This window comes from Mytilus galloprovincialis, chromosome 8 (assembly GCF_965363235.1).
Source record: "Mytilus galloprovincialis chromosome 8, xbMytGall1.hap1.1, whole genome shotgun sequence".
NCBI lineage: Eukaryota > Metazoa > Mollusca > Bivalvia > Mytilida > Mytilidae > Mytilus > Mytilus galloprovincialis.
This window is the reverse complement of record NC_134845.1, coordinates 87,420,989-87,447,172: the sequence shown is the minus strand read 5'-3', so window position 1 is coordinate 87,447,172 and position 26,184 is coordinate 87,420,989. Positions and strand designations below refer to the sequence as shown.

At 32.0% G+C, this 26,184-nt stretch overlaps 1 protein-coding gene across 2 annotated transcripts; it reads right to left on the bottom strand.

Annotated features, from left to right (window-relative positions):
* Nucleotides 1-24,200, bottom strand: LOC143042748 (uncharacterized). 2 transcript variants are annotated; one of them, XM_076215200.1, is made up of 3 exons: nt 23,796-24,200; nt 2,980-3,120; nt 1-1,471 (listed from the first exon to the last, which is right to left on the bottom strand). In XM_076215200.1, exons 1-3 carry the CDS (start codon nt 24,130-24,132, stop codon nt 1,086-1,088), a joined length of 864 nt encoding a protein of 287 aa, XP_076071315.1. In that variant the 5' UTR covers nt 24,133-24,200; the 3' UTR covers nt 1-1,085. The 2 variants fall into 2 exon arrangements, 1 of the variants encoding a protein (XP_076071315.1); XR_012968112.1 differs by lacking the exon at nt 23,796-24,200 and adding an exon at nt 5,231-5,626 and having other exon boundaries at nt 198-1,471.
* Between the last annotated feature and the right edge of the window lie 1,984 nt (nt 24,201-26,184).

Sequence of the window (26,184 nt, the reverse complement as noted above, 5' to 3'; positions counted from 1 at the left end):
TTTTTGTTGTAATATTTAATCACTTCAAATCTGAAACCCTTTTTTTCTAACAGAAAGACTTAGTCTTCTTATTTATATATCCGAATTCATATGGATTAATAAAAAAAATTATGACTTAACTTTTAGAGTATAACTAGTTAACAATTACATATAACTGTATTTACATAAAACATAAAACATATTATTGTCTTAACATAATGTTTATTTTTTTTATTCAAAGAAGTTTAATAAGCTTAGAATTGCGTCTAATTACAAATATCAATTAAACAAACAAAGACAAGCAATGATCAGTCATCGACATGGAGACGTCTTATTACAAATATAAATAAAACAAACTAAGACAATCAATGATCTGTTATCGACATTAAAACGTCTTATTACAAATATCAATAAAACAAACAAAAACAATCAATGATCTGTTATCGACATTAAGACGTCTTATTACAAATATCAATAAAACAAACAAAATCAATCAATGATCTGTTATCGACATTAAGACGTCTAATTACAAATATCAATAAAACAAACAAAAACAATCAATGATCTGTTATCGTTATTAAGACGTCTAATTACAAATATAAATAAAACAAACAAAGACAATCAATGATCTGTTATCGACAGTAAGACGTCTAATTACAAATATCAATAAAACAAACAAAATCAATCAATGATCTGTTATCGACATTAAGACGTCTAATTACAAATATCAATAAAACAAACAAAGACAATCAATGATATGTTATCGTCATTAAGACGTCTAATTACAAATGTCAATAAAACAAACAAAGACTATCAATGATCTGTTATCGTCATTAAGAAAGATATAATTACAACTGGACAATATACAACATGTACACTGATATAAAATTCAGTTACACGTTTTTACAAAAGCTATTGTGTACTTAATATAATCTTTGTCATTTTGTTAAATATTTTTTTGGCAGAATTTATTTATCAAATCTATTTTAAATTTGTGCATATGGTATTCAAATTAGTTACATTTTCAAAGGAAAGACCAATTAACGAAACAATTACTTAAAACAATTTCAGCAGGAAACATTGATATTCTATATCAACTTTCCAGTTTAGTGTATTTTGATAATTGTGAAACGTGAATGTAAACCATCACGTACATGAGTAGCCTTAACACCAACCTGTACCCACACAGTATCATTCGTGTTTAGTTCAATCGCTATAACTGCTGAAGAGGAATGCCACCAACCGCTCTGTTGTTTTTTATAATTCTTTGTGAATACTTTACCATTGACGTTAATATAAAATTCACTTCCATTAACATCAAACTCGAGTGTTACAGATAAAATGTACAAACCACTTCTTTCGCATTTAAACTTCCCTGTGCTTTTAAAGGTTGATAAATCACCCATTCCTTCACTGAATTTAACATCCGAAAACTTCACAACACTTCCAATAGACACGCTTAAATAGGTTGATACAAAAGCTGTCATGGCAACTGAAAAAATGAAATAAATACTGTTAAAATCAAACAAACCTGTTTTTTCGCTAAAATTGTGTTCGTAGAGATGATTACCATGATTACGGACTTTTCAAATAAAATTAAGATCAATAGGCATGATGGTTATTTGGTATTGACAATTGCCTATTTAAACATTTTGGAAAATCAGAACCTGAAGATTTAAATTTCGATACGAATTTATTAGGTGCTGTTTTGTACTACATTGTCACATAGTCTGAATATGAATTTTTATGTCATATTTTAAAAAATCAGAGTGCTACCATGTAGAAAGAAATGTCATTTTACTCCGACATACAATGTTGATTCTGATTCAGACTTTCAGATTTTGTACATTAATCCGGCTGTTGTGTGTTTATGACGTAGGGGGAGATTTAATAGCTTTCTTAACGTTATGCTAGTTGCTCGTTGTTGAAAGAGTAGGAATTTTAAGGTTGTATGGTCCGTTTAAAAATGCATATATTTTGCTCGGACGTATTTTTTTTTACTCCAGATCAAAATGTGGCCTTCATGTTGTTGTTGAAGTTCTGTCTCTATTACGAACAGTTCATATAATTATCTTTTCTATAATTTGATTTAATTTATTTCTGAACTCATTTTATTTTATTTTTTATCACCAGCGTATTTAATGGCGTGTATGTATCTCGGAACTGACCCCCCGCTACAACCTCTCATTGCATCTATGTGTCGGTTCTTGTGGTGTATGCGTTAGCTTTCATTAATCTAGTGTATTTGTTTTTGATGTTTCAATGGTTTTACTGTTCTCAATGCCTTAGTTCGTTCCATTACCTTAACAAATGTATATTCAAAGCAAATATCTACACTTGGTCAAAATTTTAAATGTAAATATGTTGTGCTGTAAAAAAAAGATCGCAAAATGTTAATATGAACTTGACAAGAATATTTCCCAGGCATTTCTGTTAAACTTTATTTAAAATGATGCGAATATTTCCCAGTCTTTTCTTGAAAATAATGATATTACATGTATGATTGTCAAGTTTTGTTAGACAGTGCTAGTTAATGCTTTTATATTTACGTTATGGTAAAGTTGTTCAAAATGTAATATTTTGCCGTTGACTTAGATAATTAACCTGTGCAATGAATCTTACTTAGTGTACTTGTTATCTCAAGTGTTAAAAAGTAATTAACACATATCAGCTCAATAGAATTCTTTTAAGTATCGAAATTATTTTCTTTGTGCTGCCTTATCTAAGTCGTAATTTAAAAGGTTGGTTCCTAGTCTGTTTAATTATCAATTTATATTTCGTTGAAATATGCCATGTGAGCCTTTTAATTTAACAAAATATTTAGTTAATAGCAAGTTATTTAAAAGTTAATAATGTTTCCATTGTTTACATAAGCTCTGTTATTGTATTTTTTTATTTCCCTAAACATATTATATTTCAAACAAGTTAAGTCAATTACATTTTGCCATTTCAAAACTCGCCATTTCTGTATAGGATGACTCAAGCTTTAAAAATACGAACCTCTTTCAGTGCTTCTAGTGACATCGGATTTAAGACTGGACAATTTTAATTCTGCGAGTTTTTGTTGTTCCTTCATTTGTTTAATATCTCCCTCCAGCTTTTCCACCACTGTACTTAAATCCCTTTTTCGGACAGTTACATCTGAAATTGAGTGGGTTACATAACAATAAGTTTTTGCATATCACTGCCTTTTTTTAATAGTTTACCTACATTGCGGAAGGACTAGGTCAAGTGACAGCAACTAAACAAGTTAAATTCGGCTGACAATAGGTCCGATTGGGGAGCGGGATTAAATAAACACCTCATAGGTTAAAATTTTGTATTTACGTCAGACGCGTTTTTTGTCTATAAAAGACTTATAAGTGAAACTCGAATAAAAAGAGGTTACAGGGGCCAAATAAAGTACGAAGTTGAAGAGCATTGAGGACCAAACATTCCTTAAAGTTTTGCCAAATGCAGCTACGGTAATCTGTTTTTGAGGTACAAAATCCTTCGTATATCAAAAATTCAAAGTTTTGTAAACAGTTGGTTTATAATTATGACCGATGACTGTTTTTCGATGATTTTGTCGTGTATAGATAACATTGACAAAATACATACTGTTTGCTGGAGTCAAGTATCGGTGTTATGAAAATAACGCTGGCACGACAAATAACAGGTTACTCAAAATATAAATGTTTCATGTTTTAACTGATTTGAACAATTTTGTAAATTGTCAGAAAATCAAAACATGCTAAGGTTATAGTAAATCGTTGCTATAGTAAACGCACGAAGTGTATACGTTTAGACGGACGGACCACAGTATAGCATGCTTTATACTGCAACTACCTGTGTTTATTCCGAAACATAGTAACACAGCTATATTTTGTGCAATGTCAATTTCATCATGGAACACTTTTTTTACAGCCAGGGGTTCATTAAGGGATGAAAATAAGTTTGAAATTTGTGTTACAATTGAAATGCATTTTGTAGCTATGAATTTATTTATTTAAGTTGCAGTATACAGTATAAAAACAATATCAGGTTAATGTCAGAAAAATATCAACTTTTTTGTAATCGGCGAAAATTGGGGAATGTCTCGGTAGAACCTCGCCCTTCCCCAGTTTCTCAGCGTCATACAAAAAAGTTGATATTTTTCAGACATTGCCCTAATATTGTATAATATTGTATATATGTCTCGTCTAAGACGACCGTATAACAAAGACACAAATGGAACGTTCCACAAATAAGTTTAACGTACCATTGCGACATTGTACAACCATTGTACACGAACAAAAATAATTCAAAAAATATAAATCGCAGAAGATAATAAACAAGTGTTATCGTAATTAAACAATTTAGGAAACAAATAGCATATTCAATAATTGGAATAGACATTGACTTTGGTAGAAATGGAAGGTTTAATATTAATATATTGCTACCTAATATATATCATAATATCCCATCCAAGCCACATTTTCTAAAACTAAACCACTATAGGTCAAGGTACAGTATCTAACAAGAAGCATTGGCTTTCACCGAACAAGCTATAAAGGGCTTCCAAATGATATTAGACAAACTGTCAAACCATTTAAACGGGACAATCAACGGTATAATATAAATGAAAACAAGAATGTGTCCTCAGTACACGGATGCCCCACTTGCACTTTTGGGGTCAAAAGTCTTCTTTGGCATATCATACGGAACATGTGTAATAAGGTTTAAGTTGATTGGACTTCAACTTAATCAAAAACTACATTGACCAAAAACTGTGACTTAAAGTGGGACGAACGAACGGACGGACGAACGCACGAACGAACGGACAAACGAACAGACGGACGAACGGACCCAAAGACCATAAAACATAATGCCCCTCTACTATTGTACGTGTGGCATAAGTATTAATTGACAATAATGTGTGAGCCAAATACAGACATATTAGTTCAAATCACACTAATCAGTAAAGGTTAGAATAAACAAAGTCAATGCAATAATTTAGATGATTAACAACATCATTACCCAGAATCTCCATTTGAAGACCATCATTTATTATTTGAGAAATTGATACAGGATAGTTATCAACATGGTATTCGTATCTTCTACAATGAATTTTTACGAGCAATTTAAGCTATACTACCTTTCAAACTGACTGCATATTTGTTAGCGTATTTGAAATTAAACTCTATAAACAAGAGTTAAAAAATACAGAATAAACAAAACAACAATAAAAAACTAATAAGACTGAAACGTCAATTTATCTAATTTAAATTACCTTTCATTTCCTTCAGGAAAGTTGATATCGTTTGATTATTAACAATTTGTAAGTTTTCCAGGGCAGATTGAGTTTTCTTATCCACAATACCTTCAGCGAGGTCCTTCATTGCTGTTGAAACAGCCTGTTTCACTTCGTGTGTTATCAGTTCCTTCAATTGCTCTGTTAAAATTGAAATGTCTAACTCCGCTTTCAACGGTGCGTTTAATTTTGTGATTAAAGGTATGTCAATCGCAGTTGTACATTTTTCATCTTCACACGTGTTTGCAAACACGTGTCCATTCAGTGAAATAGTAAAAACTAAAATAGCACATCCATGTAGCATCGTGAAAGCCATAATGTTAAAATGAATCTTGATTGTGGAGGGAAACATGGCTGATACGTTAAATCTACTTAATACATGTGATATTTTTATCACCATTAGTCAATTATGATTAAGCATTTCAGTTCCAAAGTTTGAGTACATCTCTTAATTTCGACGTAATAAACGGAAAACATATATCATTCATGCCGTTATAGCTAGCCTTATGAAGTGATTTACTTCAAATTGATCATGTGACGGGTTAAAATTATAACCGAACTATTAGAAATACACTTTAACTATGAAGTTGTCATTTAAATTTGAAGAAGTGATTGTCAAATCACACGACAAGCACATGATGAGGTGATTTAACCCAATAATTTAGAGAATGCTGTTTTTGTTCGAACTTTGAATGAAACCAAGTCCAGAGGACGTCGTAGCTTAAGGGTGGTTCTCCTTCTTCACGGTAACTAATCCAAAAAATATATGGTAACCTCAAAATATCATGTACAGGAAGCAATTACAATTCGTGCTTAGTTGGATGTATGTGTTAGCTCTAGGGATGTACACTTTCGCCGTCAACTCTGGTATACATTAAAACGTTAATTGTCATGCCCTCCAGTAAAGATCTCTGCACTTGTAAGAATATTTTCAGCATCTCTCTGGTGGGTCTACTTGCGGCATATTGCATATCGAGCGGAGCGTACGTTTCAATTTGCATAAGGATAGTGCATACATTTTCAAAAGTGTGTGATAAGGATCATTGTCGTTATAATTATTCTTACTGATTTCTAATCCCAAATTAGTGTAACCAAACAAATATATAAAAGAACTGTGTGTAAAATTTTGGACGGAAAAATTAATAAATAAATTGTATCATGTTTTTATTCTCTTTGAAAACTTTCTGATTATGAGATTCATTTCAAACGAAATTTATAAAAAAATGTATTTAAAAATTGATTATTTCTATCCTAAATTATGATCAATAATTGTATTGAACCCAGTGCACCCCTCCCCAAAAACAAAAAGTTGCATTCGGATTATAAACAGTGTTGGTTCAAGAAATGCTCATAAACATGATAAAGGGGACATTTAGCCTGTAATTCAGTGGTTGTCGTTTGTTTATGTGTTACATATTTGTTTTTCGTTCATTTTTTTACATAAATAAGGTCGTTAGTTTTCACGTTTGAATTGATTACATCGTCTTATCGGGGCCTATTATAACTGACTATGCGGTATGGGCTTTGCTCATTGTTGAAGGCCGTACGGTGACCTATAGTTGTTAATGTCTGTGTCATTTTGGTTTTTTGTGGATAGTTGTCTCATTGGCAATCTTCTTTTTTTTATATTTAATGCGTTAGAGGGACTTCGCGCAAGTCACGCATCGGCGATACACTTAGTAATCAACCATTTTTTCCAACAAAAAGAAATATTTCGCATGTTTTATCCGGCTCTGAAAAGATGAAAAACAGTTTCTTAGAACATTCTAGAATAACAACGTATGCATATATTGCAACTACTATTGTCGTAGTTCTACTTTCATATTCACATATTCTAAAATGTGACAGTTAATTTACATGTCTTTTAAAAGACTGCTTTACAAGAAAACAAACGTCTGTGTCTCATTATTTCTTTTTCGAATAAACATATAGTTTTTACATTTCTTAATCGGATCAATTACAAAAAAATGGACACTTCATTGATGAGTTTATCCCAAAACACCTGTAAATAGATATTCTAGTTTATAATGAACGAAAAAGTTAATTCCGCGCAGTCAATTGAAATAGATCAAGTAATATTTGATAATAGATATATGAAAAACGAAAACATTTCGCCACTGCTTTAGCATTATCATATTTAAATACAAATATATGTAAGTAAAATTAATTGAATAGGGAAAAATTTATGAACTTAAACACACACTCAATGTTATACTTAGTTTAACTATTTAACCTTTTTATCTAATATATTGCTTTATGGAAAAACTGGAAAACGGTTCCATTTCTAAATCAAGAATAGAGAACTGCTCTTATTACGTAATTTTGATATATTCTTCTCAGAACAGATTTGAACACATTATACCGGGTGCCACAAATGCATTAGGAGGCTTGTAGCATCAGGACATTTAAGTTCAGGTTGAGTGTTGCTGAATTTTTGGTTTTCTATTTTTGATTTAAAGAACTTATTTATAGCTGACTATACGGTATGGGCTTTGCTCATTGTTGAAGCCGTACGGTGACCTATAGTTGTTAATGTCTGTGTCATTTTGGTCTTTTGTGGATAGTAGTCTCATTGGCAATCATACCACATCTTCTTTTTTATATTATTTGTCTTTTTGTCGTTTTTTACATTGTTTTGTCGGTTTCCAAGTTTTGAATGTTATATTGTTATGCTCTGCCTCGTTTATTTAAAACCTTATACAGATTTGAATTATTCTTACCAATATTTGATTCTGACAGTGTTACCTTCCTTTAAAAGTAAATAACAATAGTTATCAAAAGTACCAGGATTACAATTCAGTATATGACTTACAATTAATCTGCAACTATCTGCCTTTGATTTTAGTAGGAGTCGGTGAATCGTTCAATTTTTCGCCATTTAGATCTATTCCCTCTTACACTGCAAGAACAGTTTCTGACATTTTTACCAACAAACAGTTTTTGAAAATTTGACCCTAGAACTGGTTCCTGCAGTTAGAACACTTCTAGTTTCTAACTCTCAAAAAGTGGAACTTTTCTAGAACTGTTTTTCGTTACACGCATTTTATTATATCATAAAAAATCTACTTTTTTCATAGGCACATAATAGTGTACGAACATATTGATAAGAGACTGGCATACATAATCAAAACATGCAAAACCCGTACCAATCTGCAGGATATGTTGGTGTGATGTGTAAGCCTATAAAACTTAAGGTACCCTGCAAAGATCTAAGGCAAGTTTTACCTACCAAAATGAATAGCACCCTTGTTTTACATGACTTTTACATATATATATATATATGCTTCAAATTTACTATGAAACATATGAGAAAAATATAATAAATTGATCACTTTCCAGTTCAGTCATTAAGTTAAATTGTTTGTTGAATAAGTAAGACATCATCATCTTAAATTGGATATAGTTTATCTTAGGAAGTAGCAAGATCATAGTGAATTTTGCGCGATCTGATAATCATGTTTTGTAAGTAACAAACACGTCTGCAAATAGGTGATCACGAAATGAAAATGACTAACAGGCCGAATATGTCCAAAGTATCGAAACATGCTCCTTTGGGTCATTAGTATCTTAATCTATAAACATATATTTTGTAAAAGTATATAATTACCATGCCAGTACAGAAGCACTGACTCACGATTTTAAAATAGCCTCGGGAAATACAGTCTACGAAGAACGTAGGAACCAAGCCTATCGCTAGATAATTAAATAATTGCTTTTATATTCATCGTTATTTTCTGCGTTATATGTAATGGTTTTCTGTCCATTTTAAAAACAATGTTCGAATGCCTTATCAAAATCCTAACGGATTAAAGTCAAGGTCAATATTTATATCAAGTAAAATAAATGAATTTGTAACTCTCCTTCTATTGAAAAAAATCATTAAAATATGTAAGGGTTTGTATTTAGAAATAGTTATGGATTTTCCAGACTTTAAACATTTTTTTATTTTTATTTTTTTTTGGAGGGGGGGGGGGGGGGGGTTAACATTGTAGTATATGAATCAAATCGGTCCGTTTTGCTAAAGATCCGGAATATGTCAAAATTGTGATAAATATGAAAGACAAAAGCAAAATAGCCTTCGAAGTAAAGTGGTGATTTCAAAATGATTATCTAAGGATAATGAAATTGTTTTCTACAAAAAGATTTATAGTTACAAAAACTGTATTAAAGATCGCAAGTATAGTTCCCTTGTCACCATCTTACGGTGTTTATATATCTCAACTTGTACGATTCGCTCGTGTATGTAACAATGTTTTAGATTTTAACGAGGGAAATTTATGTATTACTGAAAAATTATTACACCAGGGTTTTCGATATCACAAACTAGTCAAAACATTTACTAAATTTTATCATCGGAATAAGGACATCATTCGTAAATATAGCTCAAAATGCAGACTTCTTATTCGTTCAGGTATTTCACATCCAACTTTTTATGGAAATATTCTTTATAAAGCACAAAGGTGTCAGTATTCACCTCAAAAACTAAAAAAACCTTTGAATAGACTTATTAAGAAGGGATATAGTTACGATACTGTTTTCAGGTCATTAAAGATTGCATATTTTGGCGTTAATATTGATTCACTTATAGGGTCTTTGCATCGGAACTAAACCTATTTATTCAAAAACCAGTTGTTGGCATGACACGGGTTATGTTCTTCTCATATATGTTATGATGGTATGATACTTAACCCCTTAAGGGAAGGATTGTGCCTGATGTTCATATGATGAAATCATAATCTTTCAGTTAGTTTAATTGAAGTCTGGAGCTGGCATGTCAGTTAACTGCTGGTAATCTGTTGTTATTTATGTATTATTGTCATTTTGTTTATTTTCTTTGGTTACATCTTCTGATATCAGACTCGGACTTCTCTTGAACTGAATTTTAATGTACGTATTGTTATACGTTTACTTTTCTACATTGGCTAGAGGTATAGGGGGAGGGTTGAGATCTCACAAACATGTTTAACCCTCCGCATTTTTGCGCCTGTCTCAAGTCAGGAGCCTCTGGCCTTTGTTAGTCTTGTATTATTTTAATTTTAGTTTCTTGTGTACAATTTTGAATTTAGTATGGCGTTCATTATCACTGAACTAGTATATCTTTGTTTAGGGGCCAGCTGAAGAACGCCTGCGGGTGCGGGAATTTCTCGCTACATTGAAGACCGGTTGGTGACCTTCTGCTGTTGTTTTTATTTTCTATGGTCGGGTTGTTGTCTCTTTGGCACATTCCCCATTTCCATTCTCAATTTTAATAATGTTATAGGGAACCATCTATTTAACAGAATAATAAACGTACATTTAGATAAAAACTTCTATTCTATTTGTTGATTGTTTCTAATCGTCATATTGCTAAGTAGATATATATAAAACCCTTTCATGCAATGTTTTGTCAGGTGTGTATTTACAGCTTTTACGTATCAATCTTCGGGTAAGAGGAGCACTGAGTGCCCTCGCATTTATCATTAGTCATGTTTATAGATATTTGTAATGATATCATTCGATTATTAAAATTAATCAGGACTAACTGTGTATAAGACAAAATTTTGCTGAAAAAGATAATATTTCTTCATGTTACTTTCAAGTGTGCAAGCTAAATTGTATTTAGTTCATATCACATGTATCAGTAGGCTCTAGATTCTCAACTTGGATAACAAAGGGCCAAACGACATTCTTTCTCCTTCGGTATGAAATTCTATCTGTCATTAGCAGAAAAAACAGACCGGAAAAACTGTCGATAACGAATTTGTTTATTTTAATGACCAGTGGCGCATGATTTAAGATAGATGTCGCTTTTACAAAACGTTTAGAACATGACTGAACTGGAAGCTTCGTCTGCTGCACACATCGCAATTGATCGTCCGATGCTTATCATGATTATGGAGACAAACTACTCAACAACATAAACACTGATTTGTTTTGAATAATTTGAATTTATGAGATTAAAAAAAAAATATGGTTCCTCAATGAAATAAACATAATAGTTATCGAAGATATGGTCAAAAATATGATATATGAAATGCCAATAGGATAGTTGTATTGTCCGGACAGTGATAATGACCTCGCCCAGGGCTAAGTCATTATCACTTTCTTTGTCATGGGCAGTCTTTATAACATGAAAAGAACAGTTTTGAATTCACTATTATGTAAATACTAGCTAATTAGTATGAAATTTTCTTTCGCAGGTACGTATATATTTATATCACCTATTGATATTTAAATGAAAGTCGTAATTATAACTGAAGGTGTATTCATCAATAGTTCATATTTGTTTTATCTGACGCTTAAACCTATTCAGTAGATGTTTATCAACTAACAATAAATATACAAATGTCTGTTACCATTACGTGATTTTTGAGCTAATTTTATAAATCTTCAGAAAAGATTTTGAACACGTGGATCATTCATATCGATTAGATTAAAGACGCGTTGCATATATTAACTCGAAGATGTCGATCATATAGTTTTGCCAATTACTATTCATAAGACATATTGCCGGAACGAAACTAACTCCCATGTCTATATCACTGAAAGAATACCTATACTATATAATATAAATGATACAGTTCTCGTTGATACCTTTATGTAAAACTTTGATTCGTAGTAGGATTCCGCAACGCGTGTTAATATGTCTAGTATAAATACCCATGGATTAAAAAAGCAAATGGATGTGGTATCTCATGATCATTTTCTTATCATCATTGAAAATCTATCTTCCACTGCGTCCTCATAACATTTTGTTCTTTCTAATGTGTCAATCGAGTTATTAAAGTAACTAATGTTAGATTGTGATAAACGTTTCATGTTGGAGAAGACAAGTGTGCTTTTGAACATTTTTCGTCATAAAATATTCATGCAATATCAGTCATAGTTCAATGTATGTCAGAATTCAAATTGTGTCATCATTTAGGAAGAAAGCCCGATAACACAATTTAAATGAAACCACAAAAGACATATCTCCCTCTAATATATCAACAATTAATGAATCCAGAGTGTAATGTTATGGAACGCCGGAACTGTCTTATAGTGTAAATATTTAATGTGTTTTGTCACTTTGCCTTTACGTCCTGTCATTTCTTCTTTATGTTATGTGCATATTCCTTTATTTCCTGACACAGCATCTCTGTGTTATGTCAAATTAGTAATTTGTTTGGTCAAACTATTGTATGATATGTCATTGCTAAACTTTGTTGTGTAAAATATGCATTACATTATGCTGTAACTACTATATATTCTGCAAATACTTCGAAACTTTATGATCAACCACCTTTACATTCTCTCATATTTTATCTATGTTGTGTCTATTCTTCTTTTACGTAAGTCAGTTAATAATTGCGTCCTGTCTCAAGGGTTATTGTTATGTCAAATGTTCTAAAGGTTTTGTTTTGATACGCCTTTGTTCTATGTAAATCTCATGATATTATAGTCTTTTGGCGTTATGTTGTGTTTATACATATGTATCTCCAGTGAAAAACATAATACATCATGGTATAATTCATATGCGTTTTGCCGTACAGTTGATACTCTCTGTGAGCATTCATTACGTCATGTGCAAATGCCTTTTACATTATGTGCAAACAACTTGTACGTTTTGTGCCAACCTCGTTTACCTTATGTGCAAACATCGTTCTCCCTATGTGCAAACATCGTTCACCCTATGTGCAAACATAGTTTACCTTATGTGCAAACACCTATTGCGTTATGTGCAAATACCGCTTACATTATGTACAAACACCATGTAAATTATGTGCAAATGCCTATTACATTATGTCCAAACATCTATTACGTTATATGCAAACACCTATTACGTTATGTGCAAACACCTTTTACGTTATGTGCAAACACCTATTACGTTCTGGTAAACGCTTTTTTGACACAAATTAAAACAAAACGCATCAATGATATGCATTTTGAAAATAAAGTAAATTAAAAGTTTGACCTTTCTAACAAACTGTGGAATTTTATATATTGAATGGTGTAAAAATGCCATATACATACATTGTATCTAGTTTTATTGGAAATTAGTTTGCTTTACTATAAGAGTGTGCGTTATGCATAAAATTGAGAAAGGAAATGGGGAATGTGTCAAAGCGACAACAACCCGACCATAGAGCAGACAACAGCGAGAAACTCCCGCCCCCGTAGGTGTCCTTCAGCTGGGCCCTTAAAAAATATGTATTCTAGTACAGTGGTGATACAGTCATACTAAACTCCGAATTATACACAAGAAACTAAAATTAAAAATCATACAAGACTAACAAAGGCCAGAGGCTCCTGACTTGGGACAGGCGCAAAATTGCGGCGGGGTTAAACATGATTATGAGATATCAACCCTCCCCCTATACCTCTAGCCAATGTAGAAAAGTAAACGCATAACAATACGCACATCAAAATTCAGTTCAAGAGAAGTCCGAGTCCGATGTCAAAGAAAATAAATAACATGACAATAATTCATAAATAACAACAGACTATATTAGTAGTTAACTGACATACCAGCTCCAGACCTCAATTAAATTGATAGAAAGAGTATGTCTTCATCATATGAATATCAGGCACAATCCCTCCCGTTAGGGGTTTCGTATCTAATTTCATAAAATATATGAGAAGAACATATCCCGTGTCATGCCAACAACTGTTTTTTAAATAAATGTGTTTAGTTCCGATGCAAATTAAAGACCCTATAAGTGAATCCATGCTTTGAAATTTTTTTCACTTTACTTGTTGAAAATTTTAACAAATATACAGACAAGACTCTAGTTTCCAAGAGGTGCAACCGAAAGGAACAATACGATATAAAAAGGAATATGTGGTACGAATGCCAATGTGACAAATCTTTACAAGAGACCAGGATGATTTGTTATTACCCTCCCAGTAGGGTTTTCATGTAAGCAGCTAAGGAATCCTACAAAATGTTTAAGATTTTATTTTCGTTCATTTCCTTTAACAGCTGTTAACATTATTCTGAATAACCTTCCTAAGACTTACTATTTCCTCCGTCCCTGACAAGGCGTGTTGAGACCCGCCCCTCTTATCTGTCAACTGTTTTTTAAAACTAACAGGGATTTTGGAAAAATTTGATCCGATTTTGGATCAGACAGGTAGAAGGGTGTAACAAAAAGCTGCATTTTCTAAAAAAAAAAAACTTTTTTTTTCATATTATAAACTGCCTTATCCTGCAATCCACAAAAATGACGCTTACACATATATCTTCTGAATGAAAGGGTTATCAGCCATGTTTCACCTTTCACTGGTCATACTCGAAATTAAAACCCGCAACTTGAAACTCCAGATAATGACTTTCTTTTTTTATCCGTATTTGGTCCTGTAACTTTTCGAACCGTGTCATCAAGAACGATACAAAAAAAAATACATATTCTAGTAAATTGTTATTGTTTTCTTCTATTTTTATAAGTGATGTGCGTATCGTTTCTTTTGTTGTCTATAAGAATAAATAAATAATTTTGTTGCTAAAATGGTCATCATAACATAATTTTCCCTTTGAATTTCAGAAAAAAAACCTGACTATCTATAAAAAAAGATGTGGTATGAATGCCAATGAGACAATTCTCAACGAGAGACCAAAATGACAAAGAAATAAATAACAATAGATGCCCTTATGGCCTTTAACAAAAAAACCCATACCTCATAGTCAGCTTATCTATTTATTTTTTTACCCAATTTAATTTTTTCACCAGTTTTAAAAAAAAGGTTACAGTTAAGTATTTCGCTTTTATACTGCAATTAGCTAGTTATTGTATACAAATAACAAGTAAACAACATTTTTTTGCTTTGTTTGTACATGTACAAATAAATTTTTTCCTGCTACCCGCTTTCATGTTGATCAATCGGTAATATGGATATTTCTTCCTGGGTAATAGTTCATTTTGGGGTTTTCTTCGAGTCCGCGTTTCAGTAATTGTAAAAATCAGAGACAATGGTTACAACTTATGCTCAAATACCTGGTGAAAATTGTAAACAATATATGTACATTGTCAGAAATACAAAATGTATTAGTTCTCGCTGCGAAACCTCGTTTTTCGTCCTGTTTCTAAAGCTCGTACAAATAAATTTCACGTTTACCTACAAAGTAAATTTATAATTAATACATTATTCCACAGTTGTTGATATGAATTTATCTTTTTGTTCAATATTTCAACGATATTCGTATAAATTAGAAACCTCAACTTATTTTCCGAACGGAGAGTCATAAATTCAATGAATATTATTGCGGGATATACGGTATAAACGGTAAGCTTCGATGCGTTTAGTTATGAACGCGAATGGTTCGATAAATATAGCTAAATACACAATTAAATGTGCATAAAAGGGATTTGCTGCACATCATTATTCTAAAAAATATAAAATTTCATACAAATATATTCTATTGGATCTAAATGTTATCATTCTAAATTTTAGGTTTTGACAGTTTCCGTTAAATATTGCCATTTTTAGATATATCGGTCCCCCTTTTCTCGGCTTCTGTTAAAGCGAGACGTTTTTTTTTTAATTAATAGCTAGCGAGGCATGAAGTTCATATGATTCAATCCAAAGTATCCTCAAAGTGCGGAAACAATCTTGAATTGATGCAATTTTGTTCGCCTTGAAATCGACGTAACATACATATTTAGTCAAAATTCTTTACAAAAATCACCTACATAACGAAAAGAAAACGGTGACTATCTTTAACACGAAAGGGAAGGCTTAAATTCTTCTGTAATTTTCCTGCTACTGATTAGAAATTAAGAAAGTTCACTTGTCATGTTTTGTATTGTTGGAATTTCGGAAGCCTCTTGTTCATCCGTTTAAAGCACCATGAAACAATTGCCAGCTAACTCCCAGTTTTCAAAAATCTTTAAAATGTGCAGTATGTCATTGATACTATTTGAGTTCTCAAAATAAATCAAGATAAAATAAGGATAATAAGACATTTGTAAAAAATATAAAAACCTTGTTATGTTTTATTACTTTTTGAGAACATCTTTATGTTAAAGAAATGAATCAAAGTACTGAAGTACTGAACATCGGTTGACCGCAAGTTCTTGTGGACGGTCACAAGCACTTGTCTCAGAAATCCAAATCACATCTCTTTACCTGAAAGTGACGTTAAGGTACAGATATATATTTTTTTCTGAGACAAGTCCGTGCGTTGATGATAAATTCAACCTCATCGTAGAAGTGATACAAATCAGTAAACTCTGTTTCTTTTGTTATACATTATTTTAATATTTGTAAATTACAGTTACATGTTTGTATAATTTTAATCCATTTGTATATCATTTTATTGCACTATATTAATTATAGTGCTGTGCAAGTGCATGGTGGACACTCTTCTGTAATAATTCGATTTTTCTAATAGATTGAATTTGAGTGGGCATTCATATTTTCCAGCAAAACATTCAATGTCCCATGCAGAGAGAGGGAGCAGAGACAGATAACTCTGCATGGGAGATTGCAAACGTTCTTGAGATATTCTTCCGCATGCGGTAACACACTTTTTCTGTACGTGTGTATAAATATTAAAGATTGTTTACTTTTTTTATGTTTCTAACGAGTTTTAACGACATTTTCGTATTAATAATTTATGTTAAAAAATATATATTTTTAGGAGTTTCCATTTAAAATGAATTAAGAACAAGTGATAGAATGTAATTTTGCACTCGATAATGTCCACGTATTTATTATTATCATGTTTATAGATCGGTTACAATCTCAAAACGAAGGTTACGTAATGGAAATTTAGGCGACAGCAATACACATGAATGCCCTCACGGTCATCCAAAGTGAAATGAATAGAGAAGTTGTTCATTAAGATATCATTAGATAAAGAAACACACGGACCTATTTTTTTTTCTCTTTTTGATTTCTCATTCAATGACCAGTGGCGGAACCAGAATTTTTGAAAATGATGGAGCTGCCTTTGTTGGATCTATAAGCAGTTTGATTAAGAGGGGGCTCGGGACTCAGTTTTGCCAAAACTCCCTGCTAATTAAAAAAAAGTACAAGATAAGAGGTGGCGAGAAAATATCTTCGTCCTCGGTCAATATAATCTGAACAGATGCATATATAATGTGTTGACCTTGTCAAAAGTATATAATTCATAAATGTAATTCGGCGCCTTCCAAAACCATGTTATGATTATGTATGCAAGTTTTGGCGACCTATGAAATGATCCGCTTGGTGCTGATGAAAGAGAACATTACATAAATAAGGCCGTAAGTGCTCTCGTTTGAATTGTTTTACATATTTTTTTCAGGGCCTTTTATTGCTGACTATGCGGTATGAGCTTTGCTCATTGTTAAAGACCATACGGTGACCTAAAGTTGTTAATTTCTGTGTCAGTTTGGTCTCTTGTGGAGAGTTGTCTCATTGGCAATCATACCACGTCTTCTTTTTTTAAATCAACTTATTTTCCGTAAAGAAATGAGGTTGCATTTTGTTTTTACATGTAGCTTTTTTTTGCTTCGAATAGCAGGGCCGAGCTTTTAGTTTCAGTCGATATACACGCCATCTTGAAATAACTACTGTCACATATAAATTCTGTTTGGTTGCTTCATGATGGATATTAAGTCATCAAATGCCGGGAAATTAACTATGTGTATTACATTTCAGATCAAATGTTATTAATTCATGGTCGTTTTATTATGCATATATTACACACTGAAATTGAAAATTAAAACATCAATCATTAATACGTCTTTATTTGCATTGCTAATCTGCAATATGCACGATTTGTTTGCTAAAAATGTTCCTGTACAATGTTTTCAAAAATGCATTAAATGTATTTTATGACTTTTGTCAATCTAGGCACACCTCCAAAGAGAAACACATCGAAAATCGTGTCTATATATTTGTAAATGTTTTAATTTTCAACAAGTAAAGTGAACAAAATATAAAAGAATGGATGTATAACGCACACTCTTTAAGTAGAACAACATAATTTCCCCTAAAAACTAATATTTATATAACATTTTTATATCAATTAATGTATAAAATACCACATTTCCAATACTAAATCAACAACCCGATGCACAAATATTACCTTCAGTTCACATTCAGCCTCCAATGGGTATTACCTTCAAAAAGAATACAGCGAAGTAGTTCAGAACTTATAATTTTCTTAATTTTCAAAGTGTATATCACTGATGCGTTTTGTTTTAATCTGTGTCAAAAAAGCGTTTACCAGAACGTAATAGGTGTTTGCACATAACGTAATAGATGATTGGACATAATGTAATAGGCATTTGCACAAAGCGTAATCGATGTTTGCACATAATGTAAACGGTATTTGCACATTACGTAATAGTGTTTGCACATAATGATGTAGTTTTTATACATAACTTAATAGGTATTTGCACATAACGCAATAGGTGTTTACACATAAGGTAAACTATGTTTGCACATAGGGTAAACGATGTTTGCACATAGGGGGGGGGGGCGAGGTTTGTACATAAGGTTAACGAGGTTTGCACAAAACATATAAGTTGTTTGCACATAATGTAAAAGGCATTTGCACATGACGTAATGAATGCTCACAGAGAGTATCAACTGTACGGCAAATCGCATATGAATTATACCATGATGTGTTGTGTTTTTCACTGGAGATACATATGTTTAAACACAACATAACGCCAAAAGACTATAATGCCATGAGGTTTACATAGAACAAAGGTGTATCAAAACAAAACCTTTAGAACATTCGGCATAACAATCACATTTGAGACAGGACGCAATTTTTAACTGACTTACGTAAAAGAAGAATAGACACAACATAGATAAAATATGAGAGAATGTTAAGGTGGTTGATCATAAAGTTTCGAAGTATTCACAGAATATATAGTAGTTAAAGCATAATGTAATGTCTATTGTACTCAACAAACTTTAGCAATGACATATCATACTACTGTTTGACCAAACAAATAACTAATTTGACTTAACACATAGATGCCGTGTCATGAAATACAGACATATAGCACATAGCATAAAGAAGAAACGACAGGACGTTAAGACAAAGCGACAGAGCACATTAAATATTTACACTATAAGACAGTTCCGGCGTTCCATATAATGTGACTGATGACAATAATGTTGTTCGAACGAACTCGACACGCATCAACTATAATTAATGTTTCATATTCGCTGTGTACATTACAGAAATGCCAGATTGCTAGTTGTTTGCTTTACACCCAGTAACAAATATGTCATGTTTGTTCAGGACAAATTTCCAGTAATGCAATTCCTTTGACATGTGTGAGCTACATAGTAAAGGTTGACCAGAATGAAGGACGTGCATTTTGGATTGCCAGATATAGGTTTTGTTGGATAGTGATTGAAATTTTTCTAGCAATATATCAGTTATGTGGACCCGTTCTAAAGATACAGGATGAATTCTTAAACTTGCAGGAAGCATGACACTCTCTTCATGAAGCATCGGATAAACCGTTTTGACCAAATATGTCTCTCAATTTTTGCTTCCTCTAAATAGTAACAGAAGTTTATCTTAATCGGGGTTTCACGGTAAAAATGGGAGAATTCAAGAAGTTCAGAAAAACAAAAAAATCGATTGATATGCAGCAAACACATTTTTAATCTAAGTCACTAAGCAACTCCTATCAAGCTTTGTACGGATGTAAATATATGATATATTTACAAGGATTTATTCATCCCAAATATATAATCATTTGTGTTACCAATTACCTTACTTTTTGTTAGGTTTATCTAAATCATATCCATTATACATTTTTGAAGCTTCCTTTTGAAATAATCTATAATATTGGCCGTTCTTTGGCCTTTTACATTTACAACTTTCGACTTGGAGGGAGAGTTGTCTCATTGGCACTCATACCACATCTACAGATATCTATTCAACATGGAGCCTTAGTTCACACCAAACAGCAAGCGATATTGAGCCCCACAAATGACCAGTGAAAAAACAGTCAAACAGGAAAACCAACGGTCTTATCTATATACAAACCCAAAACAAGAAGACTTAAATTCCAAATAGATGATACTGATTTGTTTTTATTCTGATGGCATTTGGAGGATATAAACATAGTCTGAAATTATGGCTGTTTCATTTAATCCCTTCAAATCGGGAAAACTTTTTCTGAAAGTAAGACTCATTATCATTATTTATCTTTTGGTATTCATATGGATTCAATTAAACAAAATTACTAGTGTTAACTATGACTTATTTTTTGAGAGTGTATCTAGTCTAAAATTACATGTAACTGCATTCCTATATAAACAAAATGGTTGTCTTAACATTATATTATTTTATTAAAAGTATTACATCTTATACTAATATCAATAAAACAAACAAAGACAATCCACGATCTGTAATCGACATTAAGAAAAATATAATCACAAGTAGACAATACACAACATTTACAATGATATAATATTCAGTTGCAAAAACTATTCTGATCTTATAATTATAATCTTTGTCATATTATGAAATAAATTTTTTTTGTCAGAACAAATACTCAAAACTAGTATATTTTTTTAATACGATATTTAACGTAGTTGTTATTTGAACGGATAGTTTAATAAACAAAACATTCACAAAAGGAATATTTGATTTTCCATTTTAACTTCCTAGGTTAGTGTATTTTGATAATTATGAAACGTGAATGCAAATCTGCACGTACATTAGTTAAAGTATTACCAATCTGTACCCACACAATATCATTCATATTTAGTTCAATCGCTATAACTGCTGTAGAGGAATGCCACCAATTGCTCTGTTGGTATTTATAATTCTTTGTGTATACATTACCATTGACGTAAATATGGAATTCACTACCACTATAATCAAACTCTATTGTAACTGACACAATGTACAAACCCCCTTTTCCACATCTGAATTTTCCCGTGCTTTTAAAGGTTGATAAATCACCCATTCCTTCACTGAATTTAACATCGGTAAACTTCACAACGCTTCCAACGGATAATGTTACAGAGGTTGATACAAAAGCTGTCATGGCAACTGAAAAAAAATATATAAATACTGTTAAAATTCAACAAACCTGGTTTTCCGCTACAATTGTGTTTGCCAAGATTGATAATGTCTTTGCAAATACAATTTAGATATATGGAAATGAAGATTATTTGGTATTTAAAAATGCCAATTTAAATGTGGTGCAAGATCATAACCCGAAGATTTGAATTGTATATGAATTTGTACCCTGTTTTTCACTATATCGTCTCCAAAACTGGAATATTAACGTGATTTTTTCTGAAACTATAGTAATATGTAGCAAGAAATGTTTTTGTCTTTCTGACATACAATGTTGAATCCGATCAGACTATAAGCAAACATTTGGATAACTAATTTATGTAACTGAATTGGAAATTCAGTCATTTTATTTTTTATTTGATGATAAGATTGATATTGTAGACCCGGCTTTAATTGTACAATCAAGTTTGATTTATCTATGCTTTAGTTTTCATTAATTTATTATGTGCTTTATTTTTAAGCATTTTCATATTTCAAGTTAAACAATTCACATGTCAAAATGCTTGAAAATTTTTATTACGTTTTATGGTAAGACAATATATATTTATTAATCTGCTACTGCATTTAGCATGTTCAATTCAGACTTACAGTCTCCGAAATATTTTTCACGAGTAACACGAAGGACATCATTAGGTATATATTAATATACGGAAGAGACACACACATGACCACATAATTGGTGTGTTCGAAAAATGTCAAAACCCTCTTAAAAGTGTATGTGCCTGTCCAAAGTCAAGAACTTATACTTTAGTGATTGTACTTTCTCACGGTTTGTGATATCTATTTTTCATTAACTGTTTTGTACATTCATCCGGATGCTGTTTTTTTTTGTTTACTCTTTGTGACGGTAGGGGAGATTTTATAGTTTTTTAAACGTTACACTAGTTGTTCTTTGCTGAAGGCCATACAATGATCTTTTGCTGCTTATGTGGATTTGATTTGGATATTCCGGTTTTAATAGAAGTCATACCAGATCTCCTTATTTCCATATCAGGAGAGAACTGTGTTTCCTTTGGTTTAAGTTTTAACTTTCCTAGTAGAATATTTATATTAACATTGATAAGACAATTGATGATATATTAAGTTGCATTTTTTTTTTATAATGAACTGTTTCAAATTAAAGGTCAGTTAGAGGACATTATAAGTTATCTACGTTCATATCCGTAGATATGAGTATTTGAACACACTGAAGTACCCCAGTACACCGTGAGGCGAAAAATGGTCAACGTTTTCCATTATTGTTTATTGAAGTATGAATAGAAACAGAGAGAAAATATCAAACAAACTAACCTTTCGCACTGTTTTTAGTGACTTCAGATTCAAAAGATGACAGTTTTGATTCTGTTTTGATTTGATTTTCCTTCATTTGTGCAATCTTTGCATCAAGTGTATTGCTCACTACAGTCACAGAACGGATCTCGTTGGCAGACATGTTATGTTTTGTATTGTGGAATTCATTATTCCTTTCAACTTTTAATTCGAGTTCAGTTAGCTGTTTAGCCTTCTTTGTTAATTCATCTGAAATAAATAGGGTTAATTTAGAATTAAAATATTATGAAGGAGATGCAAAACAAAAACGATCAAAGGCATTAAAAAAGACGTGTAGACAAACAACAATGCACAGCATATATTACAGTCTAAATAATCATTAAATGAAACCAACCGTTTTGTTTATTAATTAGTACCTGATTGAAAATCGCTGATCTAATAAATTTACTTCCAGCACACCGAACAAGCTATACAGGGCTTCCAAGTAATATTAGACAAAATGTCAAACCATTTAAACGGGAAAATCAACGGTATACTATATATGAAAACAAGAATGTGTCCCAAGTACACGGATGCTACACTTGCACTATTATTTTCTATGTTCAGTGGACCATGAAATTGGGGTCAAAAGTCTAATTTGACATTAAAATTGAACAGATCATATCATAAGGTAAATTTGTACTAAGTTTCAAGTTGATTGGACTTCAACTTCATCAAAAACTACCTGGACAAAAAACTTAGACGTGAAGTGGGTCGGACGAACGGATGGACGAACGGACGAGCGAACGGACGAACGAACAGACGGACAAACGGACGAACGAACAAACGGACGAACGGAACCACAGACAAGAAAACATAATGCCCCTCCACTATAGGTTGGCCATACATATATATTGACAATAATGTGTGAGCCAAATACAGACATATTAGTATAAATCACACTAATCAGTAAAGGTTGGAATATACAAAGTCAATGAAATAATTGAGATGATTAACAACGTCATTACCCAAAATCTCAACTTGAAGACCATCATGTATTATTTGAGAAATTGATACAGGATAGATATCAACATGGTATTCGTATCTTCTACAATGGATTTTATGAGCATTTAAGCTATACGACCTTTCAAACTGTCTGCATATTAGTTAGCGTATTTGAAATTAAACGTTTAGCCTCTATAAACAAGAGTTAAGAAATAAACAATAAACAAAACAACATTAAAAAACTAATAAGACTGAAACGTCAATTTATCTAATTTAACTTACCTTTCATTTCCTTCAGGAAAGTTGATATCGTTTGATTATTAACAATTTGTAAGTTTTCCAGAGCAGATTGAGTTTTCCTATCCACAATACCTTCAGCGAGGTCCTTCATTGCTACGGAAACAGCCTGTTTCACTTCGTGTGTTATCAGTTCCTTCAATTGCTCTGTTAAAATTGAAATGTCTAACTCCGCTTTCAACGGTGCGTTTAATTTTGTGATTAAAGGTATGTCAATCGCAGTCGTACATTTTTCATCTTCACACGTGTTTGCAAACACGTGTCCATTCAGTGAAATAGTAAATACTAAAATAGCACATCCTTGCAGCATCTTGAAAGCCATAATGCTAAAATGAATCTTGATTGTGGATGGAAACAGGTCTTATACGTTGAAACTGCTTAAACATGTGATATTTTTATCACTTGTAGTCAATTATGATTAAGCAGGTCAGTTACAAAGTTTGAGTACATCTCTTAATTTCGACGTAGTAAACGGAAAACAAATATCATTCATGACGTTATAGCTAGACTTATGAAGTGATTTTCATCAAATTAATGTTACGGGTTAAAATTATAACCGAACAATCAGAAATCCACTTTAACTATTAAGTTGTCATTTAAATTTGAAGTAGTTCTTGTTAAATCTCACGACAAGCACATGATGATGTTACTTAACCCAATTATTTAGATAATGCTGTTTAACGTTCGTGACTATGGTATCTTTCGTCCCTCTTTTTTAATGAAACAATGTCAAGAGAAAGTTCGTAGCTTAAGGGTGGTTCTCCTTCTATTTTTCCAAAAGCTCGACTGTGGTAAAGATATATGGTTACATAGAAATATCATGTCATGGTAGTAATTACAACTCGTGGTAAAGTTGGGTGTATGATTGAGCTCTAGTGATGTATACCTACGCAGTCAATCAGGAAGACATTAAAATGTAAATTTCAAAGCCTCCTGTAATAATCAATATCTCAGTGTTTTTTTTTAGCATCTCTTTGATGGGTCAGCATGCAGCATATTGCACGATAACATTCCTGTCTCTATCTAACTAATATACCGGTTAACACTCGATTAAAATACCTACATTTTGTATAATTGTTAATTTATTTTAGTCAAAAGCATGAATTATATGTGTGTCATTTGACGGTAAGCAAACAACCAACAAGTTAATCAAACGAATATCTGGTCCTATACAGTTGCCGTCTGCTCACGTCAATAGAATAAAAGACACGAGACGAAAACTATCACACGTCTAGTCTCTGAATGAGAGGCGAAAGATACCACTGATATCAAACCCATAGGTCGAAAATTAACTGAAAACGCCATGGCTAAAAAATGAAATGACCAACTTACAGACACCACATCATAAATACAACCTAAAAGTTTAAGATTGTTCAGGAATCCCACACAATTAGGGGTGGTTTCTAGGGTTTACGAAGAGGCAGCATATCCTGATCCACATGTGACAGCCATTGTGTTGCTTATGAAAGTGCTTAGTCTTATTCCGTAGGTCATATTCGGGGAAAGGTGAAGAGATTGTAGTAACGACAGTTTGAACATATCCGTTGTAAAACAGATATCCCATAACGGTCAACCAAATCTGGATGGTGCCCTTAAAATTTAAGAAAGAATGATTGCAACTTCAACATATGGAACTATTGGTAGTATATAATCCTTGTAAACAGCATTCACTGAATCACAAGCACTGGACTATCGTATCAAAGGAGAGATATATACTCCATAATCAGACGCTGCTGGAATGTTGCTACATATAAATATAAAAATAGCAATGGTTTCTTTTGGACTGAACATATCGTTTTCAGTCATTCTTATTTTTAAACTTGAAAAACACTTAAGTACAGATTCAATTTAAAAAAAAAAAACCAAAAAAAAAACAGTAGCTAGTACTGTTAGTTTAATAACACACATTCCAACTTAATATATACATGTGTATATTCTCGATACATATTTGTTGTCTGTTTTTCTCGTAAACCTTGTTCCAATCTGGGTTTGTTTTTTGTTTTGTTTTTTTGTGTTTTTTTTTTTGGATTTTTTTTGGATTTTTTTTTCTTTGGTTAGACAGAACAAAAAAACAAAACCAAAAGTGTCTCTAAAAACGTAGCCCTATTTGTTACCTTTTATTACACTTATTTTGACCTTCACCACGCTATTTCATATTAACAATTGTATGTTATGTTTGTGTGTATGTATATATGATGTTTATTAGGTGCAGCTAAATATTGAACAATTTTGTTAATTGTATTGCATGCGTTAACCTGACAGAGACTTACTGTGATTCTTTAAAAAAAAAATAATTATAGCCCATTTAAAAAAAAAAAAATAAAAAAATAAAGCATTCGTACAAGAACCACATCGATTGAACATTTCCGTTTGC